Below are 14,027 nucleotides of genomic sequence, written 5' to 3'. Positions count from 1 at the left end.
TTGGTTAGGACCACGTGCGTGAGGAGGAGGGGTTCCCGGCGGCGCCTCATTCCTGGCCGTTCCCGCCGTTCCCTCCGCGTCTGAGAGCCCTCCAGTCCGCGCGCGCCCCCGCAGGCCGTCCTGCCTGCGCGCGCGCCCCCGGACGGCGCTCCTTCACGCACACGTGGTTTCCGGGGTCGCAGCCGCCTCGGGGTTGCCCAGCGGGTGCCGCGAGCTGCTTCCGGCCGAAGAACATTTACCGTAGCCAAAGACCCAGCTTGGGTGCGCTTCTGAGGTTCAGGGTGCCCCTGGGGTCCCTCTGCCTGGGCCGTGACGGCACTGCGCCCAGGGCCCACGTGCGGTGCCCTCCTGGACACCCCACTCCGGGAGCTTTCGACCCGGCTAATTTTGGGTAGGGGCACAGCAGCGGCCCATCCCGTGTGTGCTTCTCCGAAGACCGGCGCGCCGGGGGTGGTCGCCGGGCCCTCTGGCTTCCCTGGATTGCCTGCTGTCGCCTTCGGCGGGTTTCTGGTGGGCTCCTTGATCAGGCCTCTGCCAGTTGTAAACACTGGGAGCATGTCTCTTCACCTGCTGTCTGTGGTCTACCCGTGGTGTTCCGTGCTCTACAGGGATTTTATTTTTGCGTAGACGAGCCCATCAAAACCGTGTCTGTGGCTGCGCTCCGGGCATCAGTGCTCTCCTCCACTGCGGCTCACAGAGGTGTTCCCGCACCTCCTCCCGCCACCTGTTTTCCCGGTCACTCTGAGGTTTCTGACCCCGGGCCACGCAGGGGGCGTCCTGTACACAGCAATGCTGCTCGGCACCGCCTGGGGCCGGGACCCCACCAGCCTGGTCTGTAGCTTTCAGGATCCGGCAGGAAGCTGCCTCCCTCGACCCTTGTCCAAAGTTTCATGGTTCCGTGTGGATCTTAAGTTTAATGAGCTTCTCAAATATTCAAGTGACGCTTGGTCTGGGACTGCCGGTTCTGCACACCCTTCCCCCCCTTCCCCCCTGTACATTTCCTGGGGCTGTTAAAGCAGAGAGGCCGGATGTTAGTGGGACTGGGACTGGCTCTGGGCACGTGTCCCCACCTCATCCACACCAGAGGCTGAGGCTTATCTCCTTACTGTCCTGTTTGCCCGAGGCTCTCTGGGTTTCTTTTCCTACCCACGAGGACAAACCTATCCTGTTCGCAGCTACTTTCACCACATGGCTCCCCACGCACGTGTTTATAAACGATTGCTCCTTTTCTTCCACGCCATGGTGAACGCACGTGCCGTCTGCCGCTACCCGCGACGCTCTAGCTCCTAGATTAAAAAGCGGTGACCCCGTGGCTCACATGGCCCACTTTTCGGGCGCGTCTCGTGCCCGGGCAAGAATGCGGTCTCTGCTTCACAGAGGGCTCTTTGTCAGCTGTGTGCTCATGAATGAAGGTCCCGCCGGGTGTGGCCTGCTGCTCCGGAATGACACCTCCACCGCTCTGTGGTTCATCTGACGGGGTTGTATTTGGGTGGATGATGCCTGTGAATAATGCTCCCAGCAGTGGCAGTCAAGTCCCGAATGCTTGTGTCTAGACTGTCTTTCTTCTTACTTCTAGGGCTGTAATCTGAAGACCCTTTCTGGGGCCGCGCCCTCCCGACCCCTTCCCGGAAATTTGCTTCCAGTGGGCAGGCACTCACAGGGACAGGCCACACGATTTATCCTGGTGAAGGTGAGTTGGGAACTAGACGTGACCTTAAACTTCGGGCCAACAACTGGCAGGTCCACGAATGTTGGCAGGGGTCACCTGGCCGCTCGGAGACCTCTGACCTGCTCCCTGGCTCTCAAGAGTGGCCTGTGCAGGCCACTCATCAGCATCTAGAGCAGGACCTTCCAGAACTCTCTGTGACGACGGGAACGGGTCCCCCTAGTGAGACGTGGCTACTGAGCACCTGGAATGTGCCAAGTGCAACTGAGGAACTGAATCTTTTATTTCATTTTAACAAATTTAAGTTTATGTTGAAGCAACCACACGTGATGGCAAGTGGCCCCCACACTGGACAGGGCAGCTCTAGAACCTTGGAGAAGGGACCGTGGTGACCATGATTCAGTGCTCTTTCTGCAGAAGGGAAATCTGAGACCCCGAGAGACCCTGGGTGAGTGTTGACGTAAATTTTCTAAGAAACAAGCCAACACGACGGGGAAAGACCGGGAAGTGACGTCAGAATCTGCCAGGAGGTGGGCTCTTTGGAGAAAGTCTTGAACAGAGACTTGGGCAGGTCCGCACTGCCAGCGGCACGGGCAGCCGTGCGTGTGGGAAGCGTCTCCTCTTGCGGGCGGTCTGGGCCCCGAAGAGCTGAGGTTGGGTCGGCAGGGCAAGCCCGGGCAGCGGTCAGCAGGGGCCTGGTGCATGGCTGCGACCATCTAGGAGCCGGGAGGGTTGCAGCACGCAGGGCTGAGCCATCCTGTGCCCAGTTTTGTTTTTTAAACACATGCAATTAGAAAAACTGAGGCATCACCTGGTGTTTAAGACCAAACAGCTTTGGCGGCCAGGCCGGCCACCGAGTGCCCCCACCCTGGGCAGCGCCCTCATACCCACCGGGCCGCCCTTCTCACGAGGGCCGAGACCTCCCGGAGAGGAAGGAGGAGACTGATGTGGCGGGAACACCACAGGTGGGACCATGACCGTCTAACTAGAACACCGTGTGGCGGCATCCCAGAGCGGCGCGGGCGTCACACACGGCGGTTATCACTCAGTGCCTTTTTATTGCCATTGGGTTTGTGACTGTTGAGAGTGACGGCTCGAGGAGCAACGGGCAGGTAAAAACCGTGGCTGGGAAGTTCTTGTGAAGAGAGGGCCCGGGCGAGGAGCCGGGCGGACTCAGAACCGGACGAAGGTGGCGTCGATCTGCCGCACGGTGGGCAGGGCCAGCATGATCTTCCGCCTGTACTGGGGGTCCTTCTGCAGGGGGTTCCGCTCCAGGTACACCGTCTCCAGGCTCTTGGCTGCCTTCAGCTCGTCGAGGTCGCTCCAGCTCTCGAGGAGATTGTCGTTCATCTGGAGGACACACACACACACACACAAGTGCGTTAGAAAAGCTTGTAGGACTGAAGGGCCCGAGCCTCCCACCCCCACACCTGGGCACGAGGCCACAGATGCGCTCCCGTCCTCCCCACTCTGAGGACAGTGTGACTTGGTATTAAGTCTTCCTGGTGCCCTCATGGAACCCTGTCACCGCTCGGTACCTCCCGGCCACCTTCCAGCAGTGTCCCAAGGGAAATGCTCTTGCTCATGCCCAGGACTTGGGCCACATCACCACGAAAGGGGCTAATCCAGGTTAACATCAGCGGAGAAACGATCAGAGCAACACCGAGGACAACCGCGCCCCATCTCCTGGCAACGTGTCACAGTAGGTTCGGTTTCTGTCTCAGACCCGTTCAGTCATCCCCACGGCCTGACGGCACGCTCTGTCTGTGACGTGGTCAGCAGGGCAGCAGCCACGCTGACTAAACGTCCATCTGTCCCCGAAGTTGCCTCTGGCTTGTCCCACTGGGATGCCCCTTGCTGGGATCTGTGATGTAAATGCCCGGCCACCGCTCACCTTGCATGGCTGACATGATGGCCCCAGGATATGAACCTGGAGGAGGGGCTCAGAAGTCTGAGTTACAGGCTCAAAGCAGGTTAGATTTCACCCCCCTAATCCTGCCAAGGCCCACCTGGACAGGACCCGCCAGAGCCAGGGAGAATTCTCTCTTTGAACCACCGTCAAGACGAGGGCATGGTGGGCCTCTGGATTTAGAGTGCCTGTCCCAGCACGTGCTTATGACGCTCAGTCCACACCTGTCCTGTGGATGGTGGTGGCTCCTCCGTGGGGGGCGAGACAGGAGGCTCAGAGGGTGAGCCACCCTGGCTTCTGCCAGTTCCCCAAGAATCTGGCAGAGGACCACGTGAACACAGATGGCAGGACAGTCTCTGAAGGCTGGACACAGCCATCCGCCCCGGGGGGTGCGGAGGCGAGGGCGTAGGCCGGGCGGTCCTGCAGGCGCCCTCAGCAACCAGCTCCGAGAGACTTCAAAGAGCCCTGATGGGTAGCGTCCGCCAGATTCTGTGGTGTAAACACCCCGCCGTGGCCGATCTTCCGCTACCCATGCCACGTCCCAGACCGCGGCGCCGGGGCGAGGCACGGCTGGCTCTGACAAGCAGGGCAGCCTGACTCCAGCAGGTCATTGGAGGGTCTTGGGTGACAGGAAGTTTAAAGTTTTATTTTTATTTAAGTGATCTCTGCAGCCCATGCGGGGCTCACACTCGTGACCCCAAGATCAAGAGTCGCATGCTCCACCGGCTGAGCCAGCCGGGTGGCCCCGATGACCAAGTTTAAACGAGGCGCAAGCCAGAAAGCCGCTGGGAGCGTAGGCATCACTAACGGGGGGGTGCCCCACCAGCCTCACGGCCTGCTGGTCTGACCCCCCCAGTTCCAAGCGCACACAGGCCGAGGGCAGGGGCGGGCCCGTCCTCTGTGAACCTGCAGCAGGAGCCGGGGTGGGTGGAGGCGACAGCGTGGCCCCTTTCATCCTCACCTCTGCATACAGAGGAGCGGCCCACGCGCACGCAATGGGAAGGAGGCGGAGCCTCTCCAGGAACCCACCTGCGGCCCCTCGGCAGGAGCGCCAGGGGAGTTCAAGCGCTGCGAGCCAAGAGCACGTTAGTCGGCATGGAATTCTGGGACACTGCCTTGCCTTCGGGTCTGAAACACTGACATGGCGGCTCAGCGTCTGGGCGAATGCGTGAGAACCTCCCACGTACCACGCTCTGTTCTAGGAGCTGGGGTTCAGCAGCGACATGATATGGGGGTGGCAGTGGGGACTATGACGGACTGAGATGGTGGCCCTGGAAGGGTTGTGGACTTGAATCTGGTCACGGTCGTGTGGAGAGTGCTCCACGTTAGAAAGTGGTGTTAATGGTGCCGGTCAGGGATGATGGTGGCTTTGTGGCACGGTGTTGACAGCAGAGGTGCAGAGAGGCTGGGTTCTGGGTAGAAGGGGGAGGGAAGGCGTCGTCTTGCATGTGATGTGTAAAAGGTAAGGAGAAGCAAAGGAAGATTCTGAGATTTTTGGCCTGAAGAACTGGGAGGCTGTTGAACAAAATGGAGGAAGGACAGCTTGGGGAGGGAGGCTCACGGGCTCAGGACGTGCTGCTGGGTTTGGGGGTGGGTAGTCAGCCAATGACGTCCTGCGTTGGGCACACAGTTGTTGCTGCAAATCCGGAGCCCAGGACAGACTCGGGCTGGGAATATAAATATGGGTGCTGGGGGCAGACAGGGGTACTTGGACTGGAGAGGCTCATTAGGCAGAGAAGGCCCAAGACCGGACCCCGGGCAGGCACTCCAGCGTAGAGTGAGGGGTGCGAGGGACACTGAATCCAGCCACATGTCTGCTGGTGGAGGGAAGCTTCCAACACGCCAGGTGTAGCACAGGCCCCGACCGCTAGACCATCTTGGCTGGTGGGCCACACCGTGGCTGGGGGTGCGTGACCGTCCTAGGCCACGGGGAGAGCTTGCTGCTGAGCGAGTCCCAGGGTGGAGGGTGGAGGTGAGTGACAGCCAGCCAGACGAGAGGTCTCCTGAGCAGGCTGCCTACAAAGGAGGGCAGGGATGGCGGAGGGGGGTGGGTTGGGGGGAGGGGGTCATGGTCAAGGAGAGAGGGCAGCCTTCAGGACAGGAGAGGCTGCAGCCCGTCTGTGCACGGGTGGAAACGCTTTTACGGGCTGGGGCAGGGGCGTCACTGGTGGGTGTCCTTGAACGAAGAGGAGGTGGCCGCAGAGAACCACCCACATCCGCCGTGATGGGGGGCTGAGAGTGAGGTTCTCTCCACGCAAGGACGTCTGGCGAGGGCGGAGGAAGCTGACCCGGAGAAGATGGGCTAAGCTTGGCTCGAAAGGCAGGAAGGCACTGCGGGGAGCATGGCGGGCTCAGCCAAGGCGAAGTTAACACCTTCTGCAGGGTGAGCCGGTCGAGCAGAAGGGGGTGACGATAGCAGCCTCCTGATGTAGGAGTGGGGTGGGGGTGAGCACCTAAGAAGGCGAGAGACAGAGAGGGGGCCGGGGTCCCTGGTGATGGTCTCGATGGGGCAGCAAGCAGATGGGAATGCTGGCGGATGGAGCGGACTGCGTGGCGCTGGCAACCACAGGGCTCGGGGTCCGTCGGGGGGGGGGTGTCAGCAACCGTGACTTTCGGGGGGATGAGGAGGCGCCAGGCCCCTGGGACACCTACACGGACTGGGAGAGCAGCAAGGACCGCGCGTGGCAGGGGCAGTGCTGGGTGGGAGCGAGTCCTGACATCTTCAAGGAAGGGAGGGGTGAGGCCCCCGGGGTGGAGTGAGCACACCAGGCTGCGTGGCGGGAGGTCTTTAGGGAGGAGGAAGAACCGTCTGGAGGCGGGCATGAGAACAAGACACCACAACCCCCCTCCAGGCCCAGAGATTAATTGGCACCAAGGGTTTGGTTTCTTGTGACAACTTCTTTTTAAGCACAGATCATATTTTCCTATTTACAGATCTGTGATTTTAGGCCAAACGCTAGGCATTGTGGATAACGTGCTATCGACACTGGATTCTTTGAAGAGAATGGATTTTTTGTTCTAATACCAGCTGATCAGCACGCCCTGCGTGAACCCGGTTTCACACTTTGTCAGGGTCCCTCCGACTCGGTGGGGACCAACCTCCAAACACCACCTCTGGAGATAGTTTGAGCTTGATTTCGGCTTTATTTAGGGTGGGTCTGCGGTAGGTGGAATCTGAGCCTGGGGTCCTTCCGTCAGGAATGGCCTCTGTGGAGTCTGGCCTGGATGCTGATGGTGTTGGCAAGCTCTCTCTACGTGGGCACCGCACCCCTGCATTGCTGCGTGAGCCTTGAGTGGGGCGGCCTTGGGCCCAGACGGCTCGGGCCTCGGCCACGGTGTGCTGGGCCCCTTCTCTGCACGGCTACCCCCTCGGCAGTGCCTTATGCCTTGTCTTGCCATAAACTTTGACCACGGGTCCCGTTCTTCGCTCCACAGTTGCCACACCTCCCCGGGGCCACAGCCTCGTGCTCCGCCTGAGTAGAGCCAAACCACATCTTGTGCTTGCTCATGGCTGGAGGCCAGTCCGCTACCCGCTCGGCGGCCACGGCCAGAAGGTCTGCGCTAATTCCCTGTGAGCCCGCGCACTCCCAGACCCACTTGGGCGAGGAACCCTCTTTTCACATGACGTCTTGTGGGCCGAGGGTGCCACCTGCTTCGGAAAGTCTAGGTTTCCAAAACCCAGGTCTCGGCCCTGCGGAGGGACGGAAACCTGCAGGAGGGCCCGGACACTGAGAAGGCGCTCTGCCGTCGGCCTGAGTGGTGCATCCCCTGGAGGGGACGCTGGAGAACAGCTCCTTCAGGACGCATTCTCAAGTGTTATTCGATGAAGCATAAATCTCCCCACCCGTGAGCCGCTCACACGGCCAAATGCAAAGTGGGCATGATTAGAAGTGCCGGGGAAGCAGTCCATCCACCGCCAAAGTGGACAGCCACCGAAACGGTGCACACACGTACCTACGCTTTGACCTTAACACGGCAAAATAGAAGTAGCAGTACAGCATTCTTTAGAAGAAATGAGGTTTTTGCAACATAGTCTGCTTAAAAACCTTTTCATAACATCACAGTGGTGGACTCAGGCTGTCAGCTCTGGCACAGGCGGCCGCATAGCGCCCGGTCCTCTTCTGGTTCAAAATACACGTTTTCTCCCATCTGCCCACCGCACGCTTGCCGTCCTGCACGTCACGGTGCCCGCGGACACCAGCATGCCGCCAGTTCTGGGGGGGAGACTATCTCTATAAAGTCCAGATTCCGGCATTTCGGGTGATCCAGTCGGCCTCAGGGCAATTTCCTCCAGGATCCCATCAGCGCGGAACTGGAGATTTCACTCCTCCCCACTGGAACACTGGAATGATGTCTTGGATACAGATAACTTTTAGAGTCTTATCTTCATGTTTCCAAAATGGAGCGCAAAACCATTCACTTGTATTGTTTCCACACACAGTTCAGAGTCTCCTGAGCCCAGGCCGGGGCAAAGATGTTATACTCACTGAGGGAAAACACGGCACCTCCTGTTCCCCGTTACGTTCTTTACAACCGGGGCGTAAAGGAACAGGGTGGGGTGTGACCCTTAGAGGATATCTCCCCAGAAGGTACAACTTCTAGTCTCTTAATCTAGAACGTTTCCCACCTTCAACTCACATTTTTTTTTTTTTTCTTCTGTTAAATGAAATTGACTTTGTGAAGAAACTCAGTTAACTTTCCTGTGGAATGCCCCTCGTTCGGATGTACCCTCTGGCTCTCTTTTGGTGTCACCTAGCATGTTCTTCTAGCCCCGTGTTTCCTGTAAACTCAAAGTTAGGTCTGAATGCTTGGTTAGAGCAAATAAACATTTTTGGCAAGTACGCTTTATAGATGACTCACATGGGGGGTGGGGGGACACAGCATCAGGCTGTTGCTGTCAGGGATGGTAAATTTGGTCATATGGATGAAGTTGCCCTTTGCATTTAGCAGATTCTACGTGGGGCGACACACGGCAGACATCCAGCTCTTCAGTGATTTTAGCATCCAGGGATGAGGTGGCCTGAGTCCACGACTGGAATTCTGCTTTTGACGGTCTCCCTGCTCGACATCTTCCCAGCAGACTGCTTGTGGTTTTTGAGACCCTAACTTCACAGGATGTATTTCCCATTACGATGGTTTTTTGTGGCTGATATTTATATAGAAGATTTACATTTAATTTCCCCTAAACTCCGTGACATCTTAAAAACAGAGGTGTGGAAGAATTCTCAAGGTACATTTTGTAAATAACTGGTAGAATATCGCAACCACCTATTTGTGGACAATCTGTAGGGCATTTCAAGAAAGGGGACGTGTGCCTTGTGTGCCGCCGGCGTCAGAAGAGGTGTCTGTTACTTTGTATTCGGGTATGGATTCAAGAGGGAGAGCAAGACAGAGTCGCTGGGACCGAGGGCAGCCTCTTCATAGCCCAAGCACAGGGGTGAGCTCCTGTGGCCTCTGCCGTGTTTTGTTGGAAATGAGTTGGTAAGGCCCACACACACTTGTGGGCAGGGGTCACGTGGGCACGAATGCCAGGACCTCAGTGAGGGGGACACGTCATCGGTCATCTCCTGTGGTTTCTATGGACGTTTTCTCCTTGTTCCGGGTGGCACTTTCCTGCCTCTCTGCACACTGGCTGCCGTGGCTGCCACAATTCTTGCAGCCTGCGTTTTGCTGTCCTCCTCTAAAGAGCGGTGTTCTGCGAAGCCTCCTGGTCCTGTGAAGGCCTGGTCGCAGGCTCCGGGAGAGTGCTGCATGTGCCTCTGACGCGTGGCTGTGCTGGGCTGTCGATGCGCTTTCTGGGGTGTCGGGCACAGCCGTCCCGCCCTGGCAGGTGGGAACGCGGTGCCTCCACGCGCTGCGTGGCATCCGGAATCTCTGCCCAGCCTGACGTCCTCAGCTGTCCTCTGCCAGGCCTGCTGCCCATGTGCAGCTTATTCTTCGGCTGAGGGATCCTCAGGCTGACTTCTCTGGCTTTGTCTCCGTGTGGCCATCGCCCCACTGCAAGCCTGCCCTGAAAATTTCAGCCCCGGGAGCCCAAGCTCCGATTTCTGCTTCCTTTGCTTGGGGAAACCGCAGCTGAGTCTGGGCCCACCTGTGTGTGGCGAGCACCCTTGGCTGTGGGCTGCGGTGTGGACACGGTGGTCGCCCTGAGCCCATGGCCTGGAAACAGCTACTCCCTATGCCTGCCCACGTGATAGCTGTTTGTGCGAGATGGGAAGACTGACAGCCCTTCCTCCATGCCTAAACCTGGCCCCAGATCCAAATCCAACAAGACAGGCCACACTAGTGTGACTTTGTATTTGTGCCCATTTTCTTGTATGTGGAGTATTCGGAAGGATCCTACTCACGTTAGTATATTTATCCTGTAACATGTTTAAAATAGTTTCAAAATCATAACAACAATATTATCACTAATAAAACCACCAAGGGGCATTCAAGATCCTTTAGGAGTTCTTTCTGTGCTTAGGATGCAGCTCCCAAAGGCCATATGGTCAGGGAAGTCTTTCCTGCGTCACTGTCTTCTGTGTCGTTATTGTAGGAATTTGAAATATCGACTCGTTTGTTTCAGTCCACTTAGAATTGTAAATTAAAAATGTTTAAAAAAACGCATAAAGCATTTTCAAAAACCAAAACTCTGCAAAATGATGTGTTTGGAGAAGACACGGTCTGCTGTTACACCCTCCGCCTTCCCCTTGGGCCCCACGGGCGACCGTTTCTGCAGGTTGATGCTTCTGGGGTTTCTCTCTGCGGAAAGGAGGGACACGTGTACCCGCTCTTATTTATACACTTTACACACGCACGCACTAACTTCTGCGCAGCACGCTACGTATCTGGGCTCGTCCACACCGACTTCTGGGAGCCGGGACGATCTGGTGAAGGGGAGGCTGTCTAGACAGCTCCCAGCTCAACTGCTGCCTTCTTGCTCGGCCCCACACATCTCCCTGCCCGTGACCTTCGCCTTTCCCTCAGCTGCTGACCAGTTTCTGCTGACTCACCATCGATGTTTCATTTGGAATTCACTCTCTTCTTTCTCACCCTGCCGCGACCTGCCAGGTCTGCTCACGTGGCCTCAGTCACCCATGGGGCAGCAGGAGAAGGGTCTCGGCCTCCGCTGGCCTCCACTGGCCCCTGCACTCCTGCTAGTATGGAGCACACAAGGCAGCCGTGTGGCTCACCTGCTCGGCCCCTGCTGACAAGCATGCGTGGAAATACACCTCCTTCTCTTTTTCTTCCCAGGATAAAAATGTTCATTGCCGAGGAGTGGGAAATACAGCAAGGGAGGAAAAGAAAAAGATAAAAATCACGCACGGTCTCGCCACAAAAGGAAGACCGCTGTTAGTGTTCTGTTCTGTCTTCTTCGGCCTTCTCTGGGAGCCACAGAGCCTATCTTGGCGGGAGGCACTGGCGTCAGCTTCACCTCTGCTTCTCTTCGAATGTACTGTTCCATGCTTTGGTTTTCAATCGCGAGAGACATACGTGCTCACCATGGAAAACTTGGAGGAACCGCAGAGTAGAAAGAGAAAAAGGAAACCGCTGTATGTGTGCAATCCAGAGAGCAGGGCTTCTCGTTTCTACACACGTTCCTCTGGCCTTTCTCTGTGCGCGAGCGTCCACGTGTACCGAGTTCACCAACACCCGGATCTGCCCCCAAATACTTGGCACCTTCCTTTTTTCCCATCAACATTATGAGCATTTTCCTGTAATTAAATCCCCTTTACAAACGTCATTTGAAAGCCTTGCTTTATAGTAGCATATTTCATCGTGTGGCCATATCATAATTTATTATTCCCTAAGTTGGAGAGAACATATGAATGATACAAATTTAAAGTTTCAGAAGAAAATCTGGACAATTGTTTTTATAAGTTTTGGGTTTATGACCTTTTCTAAACTGACACTAAACGCTGAAAACCAAGGAAAAAACAGATTTCTCGTTCTTCTGTGTAATCTGATCTTTTTCTTTTTTACAACGAACAGAAATACTTTTATCGTTAGAAAATACAACAAAGCTATTTCCACTGTAAAAAAAAAAAACCAACAAACCCAAATCCTGATGTCTATGTATTTTTGTACATAATCTTTGACTTTCTCATCATTTTGTTAGGTCTTAGATGTGAAAGTTCCAAGGCTCTGAATGCCCCACAGAACACGTGTCAACCAGAGTCCTGCCGGCGCCCAAGGGAGTGCTCGCCACAACGCACGCCTCATTCTAGCAAAGGCTTTGTCAACCTGACCATCAAAACACCACATCTCACTGTTTCAGTGTATTCCAAAAATTAGTAAGTAGGAAATGCTTTATGTACCTACGAGCAACTGTTACTTCTTATTCTGCGACATGCCTATTCGTGCTCTGTTCCCCACCTCCCGTTTTCAAATGGCGCCCCTCTAGGAGCCGTTTTTAATACAGTAACCCTCAGCTCACGTACCTGCACGGGGTCATTTTCAATGTTATCCACAGCTGGTCTCCACCCAGCTACCCAAGCTTCCTCTCCTAAATTCCTGCCTCTCATTCAACCGAGCGTGTGCCAGGCACTGTTCTAGGGGTTGGTGAGGCAACACTGAGCAAAACAGAGAGACTCCTCTGCCCCGCGAAGCTCACGGTGTGCCGTGGAGGAGTGAGAGAGAAAAGTGAAAAATTACATGAAGTCACAGGACCTCCACTTCAAGCGAGGGAAGGACTGGAGCGGGACCACTTTTCTGTTGTAAACTGGAAGACAGGACAAGTAACATGAAACTGCTGTTTGCATACACTGGACAACAGGTGACACGGGACAGTGACTCCAGAGAGCAGGGAAACAAGGGAGGTGAGCTCTGTGTGCATCTGGCCTTCTGTCTGCAGGCACGCTGTGGACCACAGGGGAACCCAAGTAGAGCCTGGAGGCCACAGTGAGTTGAGACAGTGAATCTGGTTTGGGAAGGCAGAGGCAGCTGGGATTTCTGGAGAGGAGTGAGCTGTATAGGAAAAAAGCTCCAGAAGGGCACCCAGTGTCCCCTTGAATCTTGGACTGACAACTGAGTGTGGATGGTGGCGTGAAATTACAGGACTGGCCACAGCATAGAAGCCACGAGGCGCCAGAAGCAATGAACTGGGCAAGGCCAGAGCTCATGCACGGAAAGGACATGTTTGCGCCGTCACCAACCAGAGGCAGAGACCTCGTTAAATGCCCAGGGCATTCACTAGAGACCCAAGAAGGGTCATAGCCTAGAAACAGAGCAGAGTAGCCTTAGAGGACAGGCTTCGTAGATTCACGCTGATAAAGCTGAAAGTGAGCCTCAAAAGGATCAGGTTCACTGTCTGCCAGATATATAGGCCGATACACTTTAAAGGAAAGCAAAAAAAAAAAAAAAAAAAAATCCAGAGTCAATAACTTCACATCTTTTTAAAAAAAAGATTTTATTTTTAAGTAATCTCTATACCTAGTGTGGGGCTTGAACTCACAGCCCTGAGACCAAGAATTGCATGCTCTACTGACTGAGCCAGCCAGGTGCCCCAATAACTTAACATCCTAATGGCCAGCATCTAATACAAAAATTACTAGCCATGTGAAAAAGGAAGGCTTCAAGGGAAACACAAACATTAAGGAGAGAAACAGAATCTATAAAAAGAGAACAAAACTTTTTTTTAGAGTTGAAAAATACAACATCTGAGCTAAAAAACTGACTCCAAGAGCTTAACAGCATATGAACATTGCAGACGATCATGACCTTACAGACATAGGAACAGAAATCATACAAACGCAAGCACACAACATAAAAGCCAGTGACCCAGTGACCAAGCACTGGACAACATATGCATAATTGGAGTTTTAGGAAGAAACTGGGGGAAGGGGAGCAGAATAAATTTTGGAGGAAATTATTTTCAGAAGTTTGCTGCATCTGATTTTGAAAACTATAAATTCACAGATCCCAAAAGCTCAACAGCACGTGACCTTCACGTTGCAAGAAACAGAAGTGACGATAGAACATAAATAAGCAGCTGGAGGGAGACAGGGGTGCCTGGGGGGCTCAGTCGGTTGAACATCCGACTTCAGCTCAGGTTATGATCTCATGGTTCGTGGGTTCAAGCCCCGCGTCGGGCTCTGTGCTGACAGCTTGGAGCCTGAAGACTGCTTCGGATTCTGTGTCTCCCTCTCTCTCTCTGCCCCTCCCCCACTCATGCTGTCTCTCTCTCTCAAAAATAAACATTAAAAAAATTATATATAAAAAAAAAAGCAGCTGGAGGGAGAGAGACATGTCACACAGAAGGGGCGAGAATGACTCACAATTTCTCATCAGGAACAGTGCAGGCTGGAGCATGATGGAACACGTATGAAGTGCTGTAGACAAACCCCCCAAACTGGCAAACTAGAATTGTAGAGCTGTAATCCCATACTTCAAAAATGAAAGCAAAATAAAGAGACTTTTCCAGACAAATCAAAGCTGAAACAATTGGTTTACAACAGGCTGCACAATAAA

General features: G+C 54.8%; 1 protein-coding gene across 3 annotated transcripts in view; it reads right to left on the bottom strand.

Annotated features, from left to right (window-relative positions):
- Window positions 1–2,704: 2,704 nt before the first annotated feature.
- The window catches only part of PPP1R7 (protein phosphatase 1 regulatory subunit 7), a 29,913-nt gene continuing 18,590 nt past the window's right edge, over window positions 2,705–14,027 (bottom strand). For all 3 annotated transcript variants that reach the window (XM_045481999.1, XM_045481998.1, XM_045482001.1), the window contains exon 10: window positions 2,705–3,016. In XM_045481999.1, the coding sequence (XP_045337955.1) occupies window positions 2,840–3,016 (177 nt within the window). In that variant the 3' untranslated portion in view covers window positions 2,705–2,839. The remainder of the gene's footprint in view (window positions 3,017–14,027) is intronic.

The sequence above is a fragment of the Leopardus geoffroyi genome, chromosome C1 (assembly GCF_018350155.1).
Source record: "Leopardus geoffroyi isolate Oge1 chromosome C1, O.geoffroyi_Oge1_pat1.0, whole genome shotgun sequence".
NCBI lineage: Eukaryota > Metazoa > Chordata > Mammalia > Carnivora > Felidae > Leopardus > Leopardus geoffroyi.
This window is presented reverse-complemented; position numbering and strand designations above follow the sequence as displayed.